A 17,397-nucleotide genomic window follows, 5' to 3' on the forward strand; every position below is an offset into this window, starting at 1 on the left:
GATTCGAAATCGTGAGATGAATTAGCAACAATCATTAACGACGCGTACAAATTTCAACGACGGCCTGCTTCGCCTTAACGGCTACGGGTTTGAATGATCGAAAAACAATTATGGATCCTGCTTCCTTAAACGCATAAAGTGATCAGTGAAAAATAGAAGCAACCGTTCCATCGGAAGCGATGCTGAGCTCCGCCAATGTGGATAGAACAGTGATAGTTATGCTTTCCAGCAAAGAAGCATGAGACACACCATCAGCAACAGTTTGTATTACCTCGAAAAGGAAAACCCCCGAGATACACGATAAGGAAATTGGCTATTATTTTGTGTTAAAAATGGGCTGCGTACATCCTTGGAGTTAGCATGTAAGTAGATTTTGAATACCATTTACCCAAGATTTGGAATTTTGAATACCATTTACCCAAGATTGGTATTTTTGTTTTATTTTTTATTTATTTATTATTTTTTTTTCTCTACTGGTTGGGACTGGACCTACCTCTCTGCCTGGCCCTTTTGCAGTTCGAGATCAGTGCGTTGTTCATTATTGAAAAAAAAAAAGAAAAAAAAAAACGAACGAAGCAACACCTCAAATCGTCAAGCAAGAGCATAATTTCAGAAATTCAAGTTGAAAACAAATTGTTCGATTGATTATCGAGTGACCAATCGGTCAAGGTATCAGCTTGAAAGACTGTCTAGATGTGTGCTCTTCACCTTGAGATTCGCCTTGAGAAAATCATCGATCGTACGGTAAAAGGAATATTCTTAGTAGTAACTCTTTGATATGATCTTCATTGGTAGTCCTGAAAAGGACTGATTGGATAATGAATACTGTTTCACAGTACAGTTGCGGGTGCTTCCGAAAGTTGCTAACTTTACTTTTTGGCAGCGGTCTTCTTTGCGGCAGCTTTCTTGGCTGGGGCAGCCTTCTTCGGTTTTGGGGTCTTTGGCTTCTTTGCGGCGGTCTTCGAAGGTTTGGTGGCCTTTTGCTTCGGGGCAGCAGCCTTCTTTACACCTCCGGCCTTTTTGGCAGCCTTTGCACCGGCAGCTTTGGCTTTCTTCGCTGCAGCTGGCTTCTTGGCTTTCTTTTCGCCGGCTGGCTTCTTGGCCTTCTTCTCTCCAGCTGGTTTCTTGGCAGCCTTCTTCTTCTCTCCGGCAGCCTTCTTGGGTTTCTTCTCACCGGCCTTCTTCGTTTTCTTTTCACCGGCGGCCTTCTTAGCATCAGCCTTCAGTTTGAACGATCCGGAGGCACCAGTTCCCTTGGTTTGGACAAACTTGCCCTTTTCGACACCATTCTTCAGCGCCTTCTTCAGGAATGGGGCAAGCTTGGCGACATCGCATTTGTAGTTGGCAGCAATGTACTTCTTGATGGCCTGCAAGGAGGATCCGTTCCGTTCCTTCAGGGTTTTGATAGCAGCAACCACCATATCGTTCACCGGGGGATGGGTCGATGGCTTCTTTGGCTTGCCCTGTCCCTTAGGGGCCCTTGGCTTCTTGGCCTTGGCTGGCGAGACAGCAGGGGCTGCGGCAGCGGCTTCAGCGGCGACTTCAGACATTTTGAAAGGCAGAAATAGTAATGCTTACACGTTAGAGTAAACGAATGAAGACAAATCTGGCAACAGTACGGTGTTCGGAAGAGATGTCTGTGTTAGGGATGCAGACATGGTCGTCCACTGAATGACTGTTCGTGAAATATTGTATATTTTTTTGGTAACATCTTTCTAAAACTCAGTTTTCCGTTCTTCACTAAACATATTTACATTTTAGTATGTCCGTCTGGCGAGTATATGAATCTCGCTAGCAGCCCATTACCGCTACACTGGGCTGGCATTGAGAAAAGTACCACGTAAACATGTCGTAATGGCACTCGTGCTTCATATGGTGTGGCTTCGCTAGATAAAACAATTAATAGCAACTATTGAAACAATGCTATCATGCTTGCCGGTAATGAATTTAGAAACATCAATAGTCGCTCTTTGCGTTTACATTCATATATTATGAAAAATCCGTTACCTTATGGCTCATAACAGGTCTCAAACAAAGTCATTCCCAGTGCTGACGGGCGATGTTCGTGGGTTTGGTTTAAGTAAACTTTTAACAATGTTAATTTGATGGTTTTCCATAAACCATACCCACAACATGGGCTCGATAAAAATGTCAATCAATCAATTTTATTTTAATCTGTAAACAAAATAGTCATGTAACTCATAATCGTTTAAAAACAAAGCAACTCTCACCCGCTTGAGATATACCCACCGTTGATTGTCCAATTTCAACAAATGCGTTGCCTTAGCCATCGATGCCACCGCACTGCACAGGATAGTGAATGTTTAGTTAAGATTTTGGTTTATGTTGAAATTTATAACTGCAAACTCGCTACAATAAAATACAATCTGTAATATCAGACAGCACACCCCGCAAGAACATCGCTGCCAGTGCGAGTCTGTAGGACATGCATAGCCCTGAATAAGAATCAACGCGTTAGGTCAGTGCCGCGTTTGTTGTAGTTTGGTTAATTAAACTTTCTGTCGGTTTCATTACTGTTAATTCCATGTAAGCAAGAAATTAAAAGAAGCTTTGGTAATCGATCCCCGAAATGTGAAACCGAAAAACGCGTGAGCACCAAACAATGTACGTGTACATACGGCACCTATACGTTTCCGGTTTAAGAATCGTTTTCGGGATGCAGCCGAAAGTTGCTGCAGTTGTTGATTATTTGTAGAACTGATTGATTGCTCGTCAGCCTTGAAGATCTGAGTACTGATATATAATGTCTGTCGTTAGGCCTGGTGGAACCCGCTCCGGTACGGAGAACAAGGACACCTCAATAGGGAAAATTTAATGCCCTACCTTCACCACTAGCACAAACGGCGCCGTCCATGAGCGTAGCATGAGCTCCATGGTTCATATTTTAAAAGATTGAAATTAAGTTCACGTACTTTGGCGTGATTTGAGATTCTAACGTAATGGGCTCACTAAATAGCTCACTCACTTTGTTGAATATGTTACTTTTGCTACTAGGCTAGATCGATATATTGCTTTGCTGCTGTCTGATACGAGAAGGCAGACCGTTTCACTCATAATGATATTATTTTCTCTCTGTGCGATACCTGAAAGTAGGCAGCAAATCATACAGGTTGAGTTTAGGGCGTCATTGCACTATTCGGTAAGTATTGTCAGTTCAGTCAGGCTTTTTGCAAAGCATAGAGGTCCAAGTAGATATTTTGAAACAACCAAAGGTTGGTAACAAGTAGTCGGGGGATCAATTTGACATTGAATCATGTAAGCAAACTACGATGGGGTGGTATGATGTTCGCCATTACGAAACAGTCGGTTTAGCTATTGAGTATTACAGTCGCTGCGAAGGGTCATTTTTTCCGAATTTAACTCTTTTCTATGATTGAAATAGTGGCCCTGAAAAGGGCCTTTTGGTTTGCTGCGATTATTCGATGTCGGTCGTCATTTACTTGGAGCTGGTGTACTTGGTGACGGCCTTGGTGCCTTCGGAAACAGCATGCTTAGCCAATTCTCCTGGAAGCAGAAGACGGACGGCGGTTTGAATTTCGCGGGAAGTGATTGTCGAGCGCTTGTTGTAGTGAGCAAGACGGGAGGCTTCGGCGGCAATACGTTCAAAGATGTCGTTGACGAAGCTGTTCATGATGCTCATAGCCTTTGAAGAAACGCCAGTGTCGGGATGGACTTGCTTCAACACCTTGTAGATGTAGATGGCATAGCTCTCCTTCCTGCGCTGCTTCTTCTTCTTCTTGTCGCCCTTGACAATGTTCTTCTGGGCCTTGCCGGATTTCTTCGCGGCCTTTCCACTGGTTTTCGGTGCCATCGCTATAGGTTTGACGTTGTTTTCGATCCAAAGGGAAACAGAAACTGATGCCGTTCGATTTGTTGTTGTTGTTGTTGTTTGAGAGGGACTTTAACCCGAAGGTCATTCGTCCCTTATCGCTGGGTTTTACAGTTGGTCCAGTAATCCGGTGGTGGTTAAAAATGCGATTAAAGCTTCCTCGTTTGGTGGCGATAACGTCTCTTCCAGGGTGCCGTCCAAATTACAAGCCAAGCGTTCAGTGTTGTAACATTGACAGTCAATCAAAATATGGTGGACAGTTAAGGGGGTACCGCAAGATGTGCAAGTAGGGGGATCTATTTTGTCAATACGGTAACTATGGGTTAAACGGGTGTGACCAATTCGTAAACGGGTTAAAATGCGACGATGTTTGGGGTTAATGTTATCGGGCCAGGGGAAAGTGGATGATTTTAATCTTCTGAGAGCAATATCCCTGCTGTTGTACCATTTAGTGCTCCAGGAGTCATGGATCTTCTCCTTTGTCCATCTCTGAGCGTCGATGGATGGAATAGAAACATCCTCTGGGTTCATGCTGCGACCTACACCTGCTAACCGGTCAGCCTCCTCATTACCGTGGATGCCAGAGTGACCTGGCACCCAACAGAAGGTGGCTCTGTTGACCAAAGCAAGTCTTTCGGCCTCCTGAAGCCAGGGGTGTTTCAAGGAGTAAGAATCCATTTCTCGAAGACAACTAGCAGAATCGCTGAAGATTACTATGGGATGATCCGATAGGGTGGAACAGAGGTGAGTGGCTTTTAGAAGGGCATATGCTTCGGCACTAAATATGGAACAAGATGGGGGGAGGGCAGCACTGATGTTTGGGAGTGTAGAGTAGCTAGCAATGCCATAACCAACATAACCATTACATACAGAACCATCTGTATATATTGTTAGGTGGTTGGAGTATTTTTCAGAGCGGAGTTTGTTGAAGTGTGATTGAATTATAGAATGTGGATCACCAGCTTTGACCTGATCTAGAAGAGAGAGATCTATTTTTGGGGTGGGTTGATTCCATGACTTGGTTTTGGATCTAGGTAATACGGCTATTTCTGGAAGCGATTGGTTTGTGAGGGATTGGAATAAGTCAGAGGCTCGTGTGACCAGGGGAACGTCATTTCGACCCCCCAGACTCAGCCATCTGATAGCTTTGGAAACAACGTTAGTTGTTAAGGAATAGTCAAAAGGGAGTTGTCCGCATTCAGCCATAATGGATAAGATGGGACTGGTAGCAAAAGCTCCTGAAGCTAGACGGACAGCTTTATTATACAGTGGGCTTAATTTGTTGCTTACCAAATCACCACCTCTGCTGAAGAGGCCAACACCATAGAACATCTTAGGTAGAATCCAACTGTTGACGATTTGTAGGATAGATGTTCGGTGGGCGCAAGGTATACGGGAGCCGATTACTTTTATGAGATTAAGTCTTTGGTTGATGGATTTGCGGACGCTATTAAGGTGCTGCCTGAAGCTAAGGGTTCGGTCGAGATGAATACCAAGGATTTTGAGGGATATTTGGGATTTTATAATTGTATTATTTAAAATGATGTCGGGGAGTTTTGACATCTTTTTTCTGTTGCGACTGATGTGTAGAAGTTGGGATTTTTCAGGGGATATAGTGAAACCGTGTTCGTCAGCCCATTTTGAAACACTCAGAACTGCTGATTGAATTCGTTTTCTGGACAGAGATTTTATGCTGTGGAAGGTGAGTATGGTGATGTCGTCCGCATAGACTAGTATGAAGATATTGGGCGGAATGTCCTTGAATAGCGATTGGATGCAGATAAGGAAGAGTGTTGGGGCAATTACCGAACCTTGAGGAATACCATTTTCTTGACATCTCAACTCAGATCGGTTGTTGCCTAAGATGACCCTAAATCTCCTATCCTGAAGGAAGCTTTGGACGTAATGACCCATGCGACCTTTGATTCCCCATTCTTCAAAAGATTTGAGAATGGGAAAACGCCACGCACGGTCGTATGCTTTCGACAGGTCAAGGGATACAACGTCACCATGTATTCCCCTTTCCAGGTGTGAGTTAATGATATCTTCAAGTTCGGTAAGATAGTCATCAGAGCTTTTATCTGGGCGGAAAGCAAACTGTCGATTATCTAGTAAACCACGAGATTCCAGAAGAGTGATGAGTCGTCTGTTAACCATTTTCTCAAGAATCTTCCCAATACAGTTTAATAAAGTAATGGGGCGGAAACTGTCGGCATTATTTCTATCTTTATCGGGTTTGGGAATGGGAACAACTAATCCTTCCTTCCAAGAGTTAGGGATTTCACCGCGGTTCCAAATGTCGTTGAATATTGTAAGGAGGATGGATTTACCTATTAGGGGAAGGTTCTTGAGAAGTGGATAACCTACATCATCCGGGCCAGCTGATGACCCGTGGACTCTGTGTAAAGCCCAATCTAACTCTTCATATGAAAAATCACAGTTATACTCTAGATTTTCATCAGTATTGAAATTGGGAGGAGATGCTTCTATGGTGTTTTTGTGGGAAATGAAGTTATCAGAGTAATTGGAGGAGGAAGATGATTGGGAAAAGTGATCAGCAAGATGTTCGGTAATAATTGAAGGATTGTCAGTGATTTGATTACTGATTTTTAGTTTAATAGGCTGTCTACTTTTACTACCGTTTAATCGATGGACTTTGTCCCACAGTTCTTTGAAGTACTGTCAGGGTTAATTGAGGAAATGAATTCGTCCCAGCTGTCCTGTTTGGCCTGTTTAATGACCGATCTGGCTGCATTCCTAGCAGCTTTGAATTCAGAAAAAGTGGTAGAGTCTTTACGATCTTCCTTTGCAATCTTCTGAAGAGCACGTAGTTTTTTGCGACGGAGTTTGACTGCAGAACGAACCTCGGGGTTCCACCATGGAACCGACTTTTTACCGGGAGAACCATTGGTTCTGGGAATGTGGTGCGTAGCTATGGCAAACAATTGTTGAACGAATTCCTCAGCTGAGGAAGGGGCTCTGTTGGAAAATACCGAGAAGACCTCGTTTTGATAGCTAGGCCAGTCAGCCAGCTCATACTTCCAACGAGGACGGCAGGAAGACACAGGAGGAGCTCTATTCAGTTGGATAACAATAGGAAGATGGTCACTACCACAACAGTCATTGTGGACCATCCAAGACAGCTGGGAATTGAGGCTATGGGAGGATACTGAAAGGTCTAAGGCTGATGATTGACCAGTTGAGAGACTGATTCTAGTGTGACTACCATCGTTCAGCAGAGTCATGCCATATTCGTCAAAGAGTTGGCATAAAATCGATCCTCTAGCATCATTACGATGGCAGCCCCAAAGAGTTGAATGACCGTTAAAATCACCCATTAGGAGAACAGGGGATGATATTTGGTCAAGTATTTTGGCAAGACTAGCTTTAATGGGGAGGTTATGTGAGGGAGAGATATAAATGGAAACCAGTGTGATTTTCAAGGGGAAATCAATTTCTATGGCTACTGCGAATAAAGAATCATATGAAGGGAGAGAAATTCTACGATGAGGAATATCAGATTTTATGGCTAAACTTGTACCGGTTTTGTAGGGATTATCAGGGTTTTCGCAAATGTACAGATCATAACCTTTGATGAAGTTTATTGATGTTGAATTGGGAATCATTGTTTCCTGTAACGCTAAAGCAATAGGGTTGAATTGAGAAATTAATAATTGTAATTCTGAGAGTTTACCTTTAAGTCCGAAGAGATTCCATTGTAATGCTAGGCAGGATTGAGTTGGTTGGTTAGAGGACGATTGACTATTTATGGGGTTTGATGTGTTGGCCATTGTGAGATTGTGAGTGAGGGGAGTTGAGACGAGTGGAATCCATTAGAGTTTGCAGTTGGTCGAGAGTGCCAGGGTGGTTTGGGGGAGATTTGTAGTTTGAATGGGGGATAAGCAAGATCAGAAGATTGTTGCGATTGGTCAGCACTTGCTTTTTTAACAATGGGGGCATGAATTTCCGTGGTTGGATGACGTTTGTGTTTCTGAACGCTTGGCTTTGGAAGGACAGCACTTACCTGGTTCGAGACGCCTACACTGGGTTGTCCGGGGCACTCTGCTTGGCACTGGAATCCGTTTCCATTTCGGAGCCGCTACCTTCATCCTTCATAATCTGGATCTTGCGGGATCGCTTCTTCTCCTTCTTACTGGTGCACTTCTTTTCAAGTTCCTCGATCCTGCTGGTTAGCTTGCTGATGGTTTCGGTCAGTTGCTTGATCAAGTCGTCTTTGGCTTTCAGTTGATCCGATTGTCCCGTAGATGTACGGGCGTTGACCAACCTCTGTTGAACTGCTGAGCTGACGGCAGCATAGGAACCGCCGCCGGATTGGATCTGCTTCTTCGCTTCTTCCTGGGAAATGCCTTTGGTGAATCGCAGCCTAACGATTTCTTTCTCCATCGCGTACACCGGGCAGGATCGGTTAGCAGGTCCGTGGGCACCTTGGCAGTGCTGGCAGAAAGGGGCAGCGTTGCACTCCCCTTCGAGATCGTGGGTTTTGGAGCAGTTTCGGCACTTTGCAGCGCCTTTGCACCGGAGTTTGGAGTGGCCATAGTTGAAGCACTTGTAGCATATCATCGGGTCCGGGATGTACATGCGTGTCTTGATACGCAGTGGTCCGACCTTGATGTGTTCGGGCACTGCTGTTCCGTTCAGCGTCAGAATGACAGTTGGGGTATTAACCGGCTTGCCATCCTGCATTCGGGTGATCCGTTTTACACCGACCACTCCGTCCTTGGCCAGCCATTCCATCAGCTCTTGTTCCGTCTTGTTTTGGATTTCACGACATGAAATCACGCAGCGCCTTTTGTTGAAGACGGGGTGGAGTTCCACCGTCACCGCCATTCCGTTGAAAAGCTTCTTCATGCTGAGCAGTTTCCTTACCTGCCCAGCGTCACGTACTCGCAGCACATACTTCATCCCGTTCGCTTCCGTTGTGGTGTTTTCGATTTCGCCGACGAGGTCCTGCATTGATTTGCCCACGATAAATGGGCACAGCTTCGTTTCACCGTCCGTTGCATACAAGGAAAGGATTTGCAGCTGGCCGATGCCTACGCCGCCCATCCATTCCGGAACCGTTGGACCGCCATTGAACGCCGTGGGGGGAAGCCCAGGGTCCCACCCCGAACTCGCCGCCATGCTCGTTCGCACTTCTTCGCGCAAAGACTCTCTTTGCACTGTATCACTTTTTTCACACTAATGGTATAAAGTCTTTACCGTATCACTGTTACTGTCACTGTCACTGTACCACTGAAAAGTGGTTAACTGTTTCTTCAACCGCGATCGGTTGGAATGTCACTGCACTGCTCACTGTTGATTCGCTCGGAAAATACTCGCTCTCGAATACACGTCCGCGCGCGCTGGTGGTTGAAAACTGATGATGATGATGCCGTTCGACCGGAGCGGTTTATCTTTTATACTCGTAGAATAGAGAGCACCGCTACGCCCCTTCGATTTGTTTGCTGTTTCGATGTTTCCACTTCTACCTCCCTGGTATTGGTACATCGCAGTGCTGCGCATGTATAAAATAACCCTCGTTCTGGCGATTCCCCATCAGTACAGTTTACGTACGCTTTGTAAACGTTTCTCTGTTAGTTAAACTCAAACCTACTATCTCATAATGTCTGGCCGCGGCAAAGGAGGCAAAGTTAAGGGAAAGGCAAAGTCCCGTTCCAACCGGGCAGGATTGCAGTTCCCGGTCGGTCGTATCCACCGTCTGCTCAGGAAGGGCAACTACGCCGAGCGAGTTGGTGCTGGCGCTCCAGTCTACTTGGCTGCCGTCATGGAATATCTGGCTGCTGAAGTTCTGGAATTGGCGGGAAACGCTGCTCGTGATAACAAGAAGACCAGAATCATTCCCCGTCATCTGCAGTTGGCCATCCGTAACGATGAGGAATTGAACAAACTGCTGTCTGGCGTTACCATTGCACAGGGTGGTGTGTTGCCAAACATTCAGGCTGTTCTGTTGCCCAAGAAAACCGAAAAGAAGGCCTAAATTACTTCCCGCTCGACTGAAGACCGTGCGCATCAAACCAAAACCGTCCTTTTCAGGACGACAATATTCGTTCTACCGCTAGAGAGTTGTTCGAAATTATGTATTTGGTGTAAAGTAAACTATTGTATAAGTACGTCTAGGTGTCAATTGCAAATAATATCCAACTACTATCGGCACACAGCACGTCAGCCACTCGCCGTCGTTGGTGGTGCTACCAATCGCATTCGTTTAGCACCAACCACTGCTGCTTGCATCTGGATTGTGTGCTGTTTTGCTGGTGGAAAAAAACATCCCAGTAGTGTTAGTTTGTCATAAACAAAGGTGCGCTTAGAGTTAAGTCACAGGAATGTTATTAGTTTGTCATAAACAAAGGTGTGCTTAGAGTTAAGTTACGAGGAATGTTATTCTCAACTTCCACCTAGATTGTGTGCTGTTTTGCTGGTGGAAACATGCCAGCAGTGTTAGTTTGTCATTATCAAAGGTGGGCTTTGAGTTAAGTTTTCTAGGTGAATATCGAGCATCCTCACACACCACATCCTCCATCGTTTGCCATAAAGGGGTAGAAGTTTGAAATATGGGTAGAGAAATCACGGCTGATGCTGAAGCCGTTTCATTGTCATTTTGCCTACCGACTTGTGCACTCGATACAAACGGAACACATATGTCGTTACCTGCGTCGTTCAGTCTGCCCTGCCGTTAAAAACAATAATGGCGTAATGTAATGTAACCGATTAATTGGCTAGCGTAGGCTAGGCGTAGCGTAATGTAACCGATTCATTGGCTCTTTCACGATAGCGAGAGATACGAAGATGTTGGAAGTCGAATGGTGTATTTTAGCCGAAATGCGCCAAGAGTTAGTCTAGATTTAGCGAAAATATGGGAATAAGTTGACTTCGTCAGTTATTCCGAGGGAATAATTCCTGATAACTCTTTTGTGGAATGTGGTAGTGGCCCTGAAAAGGGCCGTTTTTTAACGTAGACCAAATTTAGGCACGTTCTCCACGGATACGGCGAGCCAGCTGAATGTCCTTGGGCATGATAGTGACACGCTTGGCGTGGATGGCGCACAGGTTGGTATCTTCGAAAAGACCGACCAGATAGGCCTCGCTAGCTTCCTGTAGGGCCATGACAGCCGAGCTCTGGAAGCGCAGGTCAGTCTTGAAGTCCTGAGCAATTTCACGAACCAGGCGCTGGAAGGGCAGCTTGCGGATCAGCAGCTCAGTTGACTTCTGATAGCGACGGATTTCACGCAGAGCGACGGTTCCTGGCCGATAACGATGGGGCTTCTTGACTCCTCCGGTAGCCGGGGCGCTCTTGCGAGCGGCTTTGGTAGCCAGCTGCTTGCGAGGAGCCTTTCCTCCAGTAGACTTACGGGCAGTCTGCTTGGTACGAGCCATTGTATGATGGTGAAGTTTGTTTTACAATCCAAACGAATGCGTTGAAACGAGGCGAAATAATGAGGGTCGAAAACTCGACGTCTACTTTTATATGCTTGTTTCGACGCAGGCAACCAATCAGAAGCCCCGAAAGAATAGGAAAAGCAAGAATGGCAAGAAGAAAGCACCCCTCGTGCGGGTATAAAAGTGGCAGTCCGCCAGCGGAAGGCATCAGTTTCATTACAACCGTAGTCGAACACCGAACTAAACATACAAAATGACTGGCCGTGGTAAGGGAGGCAAAGGACTAGGAAAAGGAGGCGCTAAGCGTCATCGCAAGGTTTTGCGTGATAACATCCAGGGTATCACCAAGCCCGCCATCCGTCGTTTGGCTCGTCGTGGTGGAGTCAAGCGTATCTCTGGTCTTATCTACGAGGAAACCCGTGGAGTGCTGAAGGTATTCCTGGAAAATGTCATTCGTGATGCTGTTACCTACACTGAACACGCCAAGCGTAAAACCGTAACCGCCATGGATGTTGTCTACGCTCTGAAGCGTCAGGGACGTACTCTGTACGGTTTCGGAGGTTAAATCGTATCCATATTTCCGCTCTCAAAACGGCCCTTTTCAGGGCCACCAAACACATTCCCAAAAGAGTTATCAGGTCAAAATTCAATTACTAATAGCAGTCTGCCATCGTACGGTGTTATGTATCCAACAAGCAAGTTTTTGATTGCCGTCATGAACGACTCGTAAACCCCTCCTCCCGACACATTCTCCGTTTCATTCGTAGCCATCAGGCTGTGTGTTTTGTTGTTGCTCTAGAGTTCAGATAAGTTTATTCCTGTTTTCCAAGTTTACGCTGTATTAGCAGAGCGAATACGATTAGCAGCTCGACGAAATCTCAAGAAACAGTTACTACCTAAATCGTTCGTTTTGACGCCTTCAACTATCCACACAAGTTCCATCTAGCTTCATACCACTCACGTGCATGCATCTCCTACCCGGACTTCATTGCCAGGTAGCAATCGTTCGTGCTGATTCTGCATAACTGTTGTTGTTGGGCATGCATCTCCTACCCGTGTCATTCGTAGCCATCAGGCTGTGTGTTTTGTTGTTGCTCAAGAGTTCAGATAAGTTTATTCCTGTTTTCCAAGTTTACGCTGTATTAGCAGGGCGAATACGATAACCAGCTCGGCGAAATCTCAAGAAACAGTTACTACCTAAATCGTTCGTTTTGACGCCTTCAACTATCCACACAAGTTCCATCTAGCTTCATACCACTCACGTGCATGCATCTCCTACCCGGACTTCATTGTCAGGTAGCAATCGTTCGTGCTGATTCTGCATAACTGTACCATTCCGTTTTTGCTTGTTTTGCTTAACTTCATTTTTTTCGGTATGCGTTGTTGAGCATCTGGCGCATACCACCGTGCAGTGATTGATTGTATATAATGAATGTGTGTCATCATATTTCACTCATCTTAAACAAAACTATGAAACCAGTTGATAATCCGTTTTCGACTGAGCACCCACAAACCGCTTCCAACGTCGTCATCCACATCGTTAACACACCCAGATTGTGGTGCAAAATTACTTCGGAAACGCGCGAAAACTAACTCGAGTGATCTGTGCAATCACAAAGCACCATGTAAGCATGGTATTCGCTAAGAGATTTGAGTCCGAATTCATGTTCTACTACAACTAGGCTGTCAAGGACAAGTGACGAACTCATTATGGCTTCATCGAATAGTGATCGTAGAACAGATTGTTTGTGAGCTTTTAAAAAATGGGAAAATCTTATAAATTTTTAATATTTGCATATAAATTCTCAAATTTACTTGATTCCAACGAAAATAGCTTTGACGCGAAGTGTCATACTAATACTCTTTACTTCTGCATTCGGTTTGCTTAACTGATTGACAGAAACTTTGTTATTTCGTTCAGTATGTTGTGGGTCACGCACTATCAAAGTTACCCCGTTTTACGGTAATGCCAACTTTCGACGGCAAAATTTAAGATAAAAATGTTTTCTACAGTGTGCAGGAATAATCAGATTATACTCCACAAAACTACCAAAGTTACCCCGCCTTGCGGTATGATTAAGTTTGTAACGGTTACCTCAGCTGAGAAACCTGATAAAGTCTAGAAGAACACGGTTTTCCTCATTCAAAACTGCATTTCGATAGTCCCGAAGATGGGGATCAGTGAGAGAGGTGGGTCCATGTATGTAGTGGATCAAAACACTACAACAGCACTTTATCTGCTGGGTAAGTGAACGGTATGTTACTGAAAGCATACTTTTTGGCGTTTCTTTCGGAATCTATGGTATGGTATGGTTTTCAACGGCAAATCGACGCGCGTACAGTATGGCTCATAAAAAAAAAAAAAAAAAAAAAAAAAAATACGGAAGGTGCAATCGCAACTACAGTCACCCCACAGTTATGGATCAACTAAGGGTCACTTTTCTGAACAAGACATGATTAAAATAAATGATCCATAACTGTGGTACGGGTTTCAATGCCCCACAGTTATGAATCAACGTTTGTGGGAATACGGTCGGAAAAAATATGATCGAGCATTTTATAATTGATTGCGATGTTGCACAGATTTATGGCTCACGTAGGTAAAATGTGTTCTGCGTAATTGCAACTCTGTTTGATGAGATATTCCCGTTTTAATCCAACTCTGATCCATATCAGAGTGCTATCCATAACTGTGGGGTGACTGTTGTTGTTGACAATATGAGTGTTTTCGGTCTCATAGTATGGGGACGGCTTTTAGTGAACTTGTGGGCGCTTGAGACAGTTTGGCAGTCATGTGTATAACTTATGTCATTTGTGCCTATGCTTTGCCTCTTTTAATTGCGAACAACCTTCCCTTCTATTCCAATGTTGGGTCTTCCAGTTTTGATTTTTCACACTCTAACAACGCCCCGTATTATCCGCATCCATTTCGCCCAATTTCAGAATCCACTGACCTAATAACCGAATAACGATGAATGAATTAAACTCCTCTATGCGTAGTGTGCCTTTATTTGTATATTTTACTTTGAATTTTGGTTATTAGAAACGGAACTCCCCAGCATACAACAACACATCGAACCATTAGGCATTTGTCGATCAGCCACAATAAAATTTAACAATAAACTCATATTTATAAACAGCGTAAAACTATCTTTTCCTGAATAAAGAAATAAAGAATAAAGAAAAAAAAATCCATTGTGAATGGTTCATTTTTCTTATCATTTGGATGTCGTTCATTCGAAACGGAATATTACGAATGTTATACTGTGAATATCATTCTAAAACAAAACACATTATAATGCAAAACTTCTTAAGGCCCGTCATTCGTTTTGGCAACAATGATGACTTTTCAGCATGCATTTCAAAGTGATAAAACTCAGTCGTGATAGTTTATATTGACTTGAAAAAGAATCACTGTACGCGCTAACATGCATAAAGTATGCTGATACTTTTTCAACTGATTTTCTTCGATTCGAAATCGTGAGATGAATTAGCAACAATCATTAACGACGCGTACAAATTTCAACGACGGCCTGCTTCGCCTTAACGGCTACGGGTTTGAATGATCGAAAAACAATTATGGATCCTGCTTCCTTAAACGCATAAAGTGATCAGTGAAAAATAGAAGCAACCGTTCCATCGGAAGCGATGCTGAGCTCCGCCAATGTGGATAGAACAGTGATAGTTATGCTTTCCAGCAAAGAAGCATGAGACACACCATCAGCAACAGTTTGTATTACCTCGAAAAGGAAAACCCCCGAGATACACGATAAGGAAATTGGCTATTATTTTGTGTTAAAAATGGGCTGCGTACATCCTTGGAGTTAGCATGTAAGTAGATTTTGAATACCATTTACCCAAGATTTGGAATTTTGAATACCATTTACCCAAGATTGGTATTTTTGTTTTATTTTTTATTTATTTATTATTTTTTTTTTCTCTACTGGTTGGGACTGGACCTACCTCTCTGCCTGGCCCTTTTGCAGTTCGAGATCAGTGCGTTGTTCATTATTGAAAAAAAAAAAGAAAAAAAAAAACGAACGAAGCAACACCTCAAATCGTCAAGCAAGAGCATAATTTCAGAAATTCAAGTTGAAAACAAATTGTTCGATTGATTATCGAGTGACCAATCGGTCAAGGTATCAGCTTGAAAGACTGTCTAGATGTGTGCTCTTCACCTTGAGATTCGCCTTGAGAAAATCATCGATCGTACGGTAAAAGGAATATTCTTAGTAGTAACTCTTTGATATGATCTTCATTGGTAGTCCTGAAAAGGACTGATTGGATAATGAATACTGTTTCACAGTACAGTTGCGGGTGCTTCCGAAAGTTGCTAACTTTACTTTTTGGCAGCGGTCTTCTTTGCGGCAGCTTTCTTGGCTGGGGCAGCCTTCTTCGGTTTTGGGGTCTTTGGCTTCTTTGCGGCGGTCTTCGAAGGTTTGGTGGCCTTTTGCTTCGGGGCAGCAGCCTTCTTTACACCTCCGGCCTTTTTGGCAGCCTTTGCACCGGCAGCTTTGGCTTTCTTCGCTGCAGCTGGCTTCTTGGCTTTCTTTTCGCCGGCTGGCTTCTTGGCCTTCTTCTCTCCAGCTGGTTTCTTGGCAGCCTTCTTCTTCTCTCCGGCAGCCTTCTTGGGTTTCTTCTCACCGGCCTTCTTCGTTTTCTTTTCACCGGCGGCCTTCTTAGCATCAGCCTTCAGTTTGAACGATCCGGAGGCACCAGTTCCCTTGGTTTGGACAAACTTGCCCTTTTCGACACCATTCTTCAGCGCCTTCTTCAGGAATGGGGCAAGCTTGGCGACATCGCATTTGTAGTTGGCAGCAATGTACTTCTTGATGGCCTGCAAGGAGGATCCGTTCCGTTCCTTCAGGGTTTTGATAGCAGCAACCACCATATCGTTCACCGGGGGATGGGTCGATGGCTTCTTTGGCTTGCCCTGTCCCTTAGGGGCCCTTGGCTTCTTGGCCTTGGCTGGCGAGACAGCAGGGGCTGCGGCAGCGGCTTCAGCGGCGACTTCAGACATTTTGAAAGGCAGAAATAGTAATGCTTACACGTTAGAGTAAACGAATGAAGACAAATCTGGCAACAGTACGGTGTTCGGAAGAGATGTCTGTGTTAGGGATGCAGACATGGTCGTCCACTGAATGACTGTTCGTGAAATATTGTATATTTTTTTGGTAACATCTTTCTAAAACTCAGTTTTCCGTTCTTCACTAAACATATTTACATTTTAGTATGTCCGTCTGGCGAGTATATGAATCTCGCTAGCAGCCCATTACCGCTACACTGGGCTGGCATTGAGAAAAGTACCACGTAAACATGTCGTAATGGCACTCGTGCTTCATATGGTGTGGCTTCGCTAGATAAAACAATTAATAGCAACTATTGAAACAATGCTATCATGCTTGCCGGTAATGAATTTAGAAACATCAATAGTCGCTCTTTGCGTTTACATTCATATATTATGAAAAATCCGTTACCTTATGGCTCATAACAGGTCTCAAACAAAGTCATTCCCAGTGCTGACGGGCGATGTTCGTGGGTTTGGTTTAAGTAAACTTTTAACAATGTTAATTTGATGGTTTTCCATAAACCATACCCACAACATGGGCTCGATAAAAATGTCAATCAATCAATTTTATTTTAATCTGTAAACAAAATAGTCATGTAACTCATAATCGTTTAAAAACAAAGCAACTCTCACCCGCTTGAGATATACCCACCGTTGATTGTCCAATTTCAACAAATGCGTTGCCTTAGCCATCGATGCCACCGCACTGCACAGGATAGTGAATGTTTAGTTAAGATTTTGGTTTATGTTGAAATTTATAACTGCAAACTCGCTACAATAAAATACAATCTGTAATATCAGACAGCACACCCCGCAAGAACATCGCTGCCAGTGCGAGTCTGTAGGACATGCATAGCCCTGAATAAGAATCAACGCGTTAGGTCAGTGCCGCGTTTGTTGTAGTTTGGTTAATTAAACTTTCTGTCGGTTTCATTACTGTTAATTCCATGTAAGCAAGAAATTAAAAGAAGCTTTGGTAATCGATCCCCGAAATGTGAAACCGAAAAACGCGTGAGCACCAAACAATGTACGTGTACATACGGCACCTATACGTTTCCGGTTTAAGAATCGTTTTCGGGAT

General features: G+C 44.1%; 6 protein-coding genes across 6 annotated transcripts; 2 read left to right on the forward strand and 4 right to left on the reverse strand.

The window, feature by feature from the left end:
* Positions 1–766: 766 nt before the first annotated feature.
* LOC110680854 (histone H1B-like) lies at positions 767–1,609 on the reverse strand. Its single transcript, XM_021856647.1, has one exon. It carries the CDS (start codon positions 1,548–1,550, stop codon positions 870–872), a length of 681 nt encoding a protein of 226 aa, XP_021712339.1. The 5' UTR covers positions 1,551–1,609; the 3' UTR covers positions 767–869.
* Positions 1,610–1,995: 386 nt separating this feature from the next.
* On the reverse strand, positions 1,996–3,876 carry LOC110680858 (histone H2B). Its single transcript, XM_021856650.1, has one exon. It carries the CDS (start codon positions 3,830–3,832, stop codon positions 3,458–3,460), a length of 375 nt encoding a protein of 124 aa, XP_021712342.1. The 5' UTR covers positions 3,833–3,876; the 3' UTR covers positions 1,996–3,457.
* Positions 3,877–9,271: 5,395 nt separating this feature from the next.
* Positions 9,272–9,981, forward strand: LOC110680848 (histone H2A). Its single transcript, XM_021856641.1, has one exon. The coding sequence runs from the start codon at positions 9,474–9,476 to the stop codon at positions 9,846–9,848; it is 375 nt and encodes a 124-aa protein (XP_021712333.1). The 5' UTR covers positions 9,272–9,473; the 3' UTR covers positions 9,849–9,981.
* Positions 9,982–10,218: 237 nt separating this feature from the next.
* LOC110680846 (histone H3) lies at positions 10,219–11,273 on the reverse strand. The gene has a single exon (XM_021856639.1). It carries the CDS (start codon positions 11,243–11,245, stop codon positions 10,835–10,837), a length of 411 nt encoding a protein of 136 aa, XP_021712331.1. The 5' UTR covers positions 11,246–11,273; the 3' UTR covers positions 10,219–10,834.
* LOC110680853 (histone H4) lies at positions 11,246–13,641 on the forward strand. Its single transcript, XM_021856645.1, has one exon. The coding sequence runs from the start codon at positions 11,502–11,504 to the stop codon at positions 11,811–11,813; it is 312 nt and encodes a 103-aa protein (XP_021712337.1). The 5' UTR covers positions 11,246–11,501; the 3' UTR covers positions 11,814–13,641.
* Positions 13,642–15,484: 1,843 nt separating this feature from the next.
* Positions 15,485–16,327, reverse strand: LOC110680845 (histone H1B-like). Its single transcript, XM_021856638.1, has one exon. The coding sequence runs from the start codon at positions 16,266–16,268 to the stop codon at positions 15,588–15,590; it is 681 nt and encodes a 226-aa protein (XP_021712330.1). The 5' UTR covers positions 16,269–16,327; the 3' UTR covers positions 15,485–15,587.
* Positions 16,328–17,397: the final 1,070 nt, after the last annotated feature.

The sequence above is a fragment of the Aedes aegypti genome, unplaced genomic scaffold (genome assembly GCF_002204515.2).
Source record: "Aedes aegypti strain LVP_AGWG unplaced genomic scaffold, AaegL5.0 Primary Assembly AGWG_AaegL5_hic_scaff_1910_PBJ_arrow, whole genome shotgun sequence".
Lineage (NCBI taxonomy): Eukaryota > Metazoa > Arthropoda > Insecta > Diptera > Culicidae > Aedes > Aedes aegypti.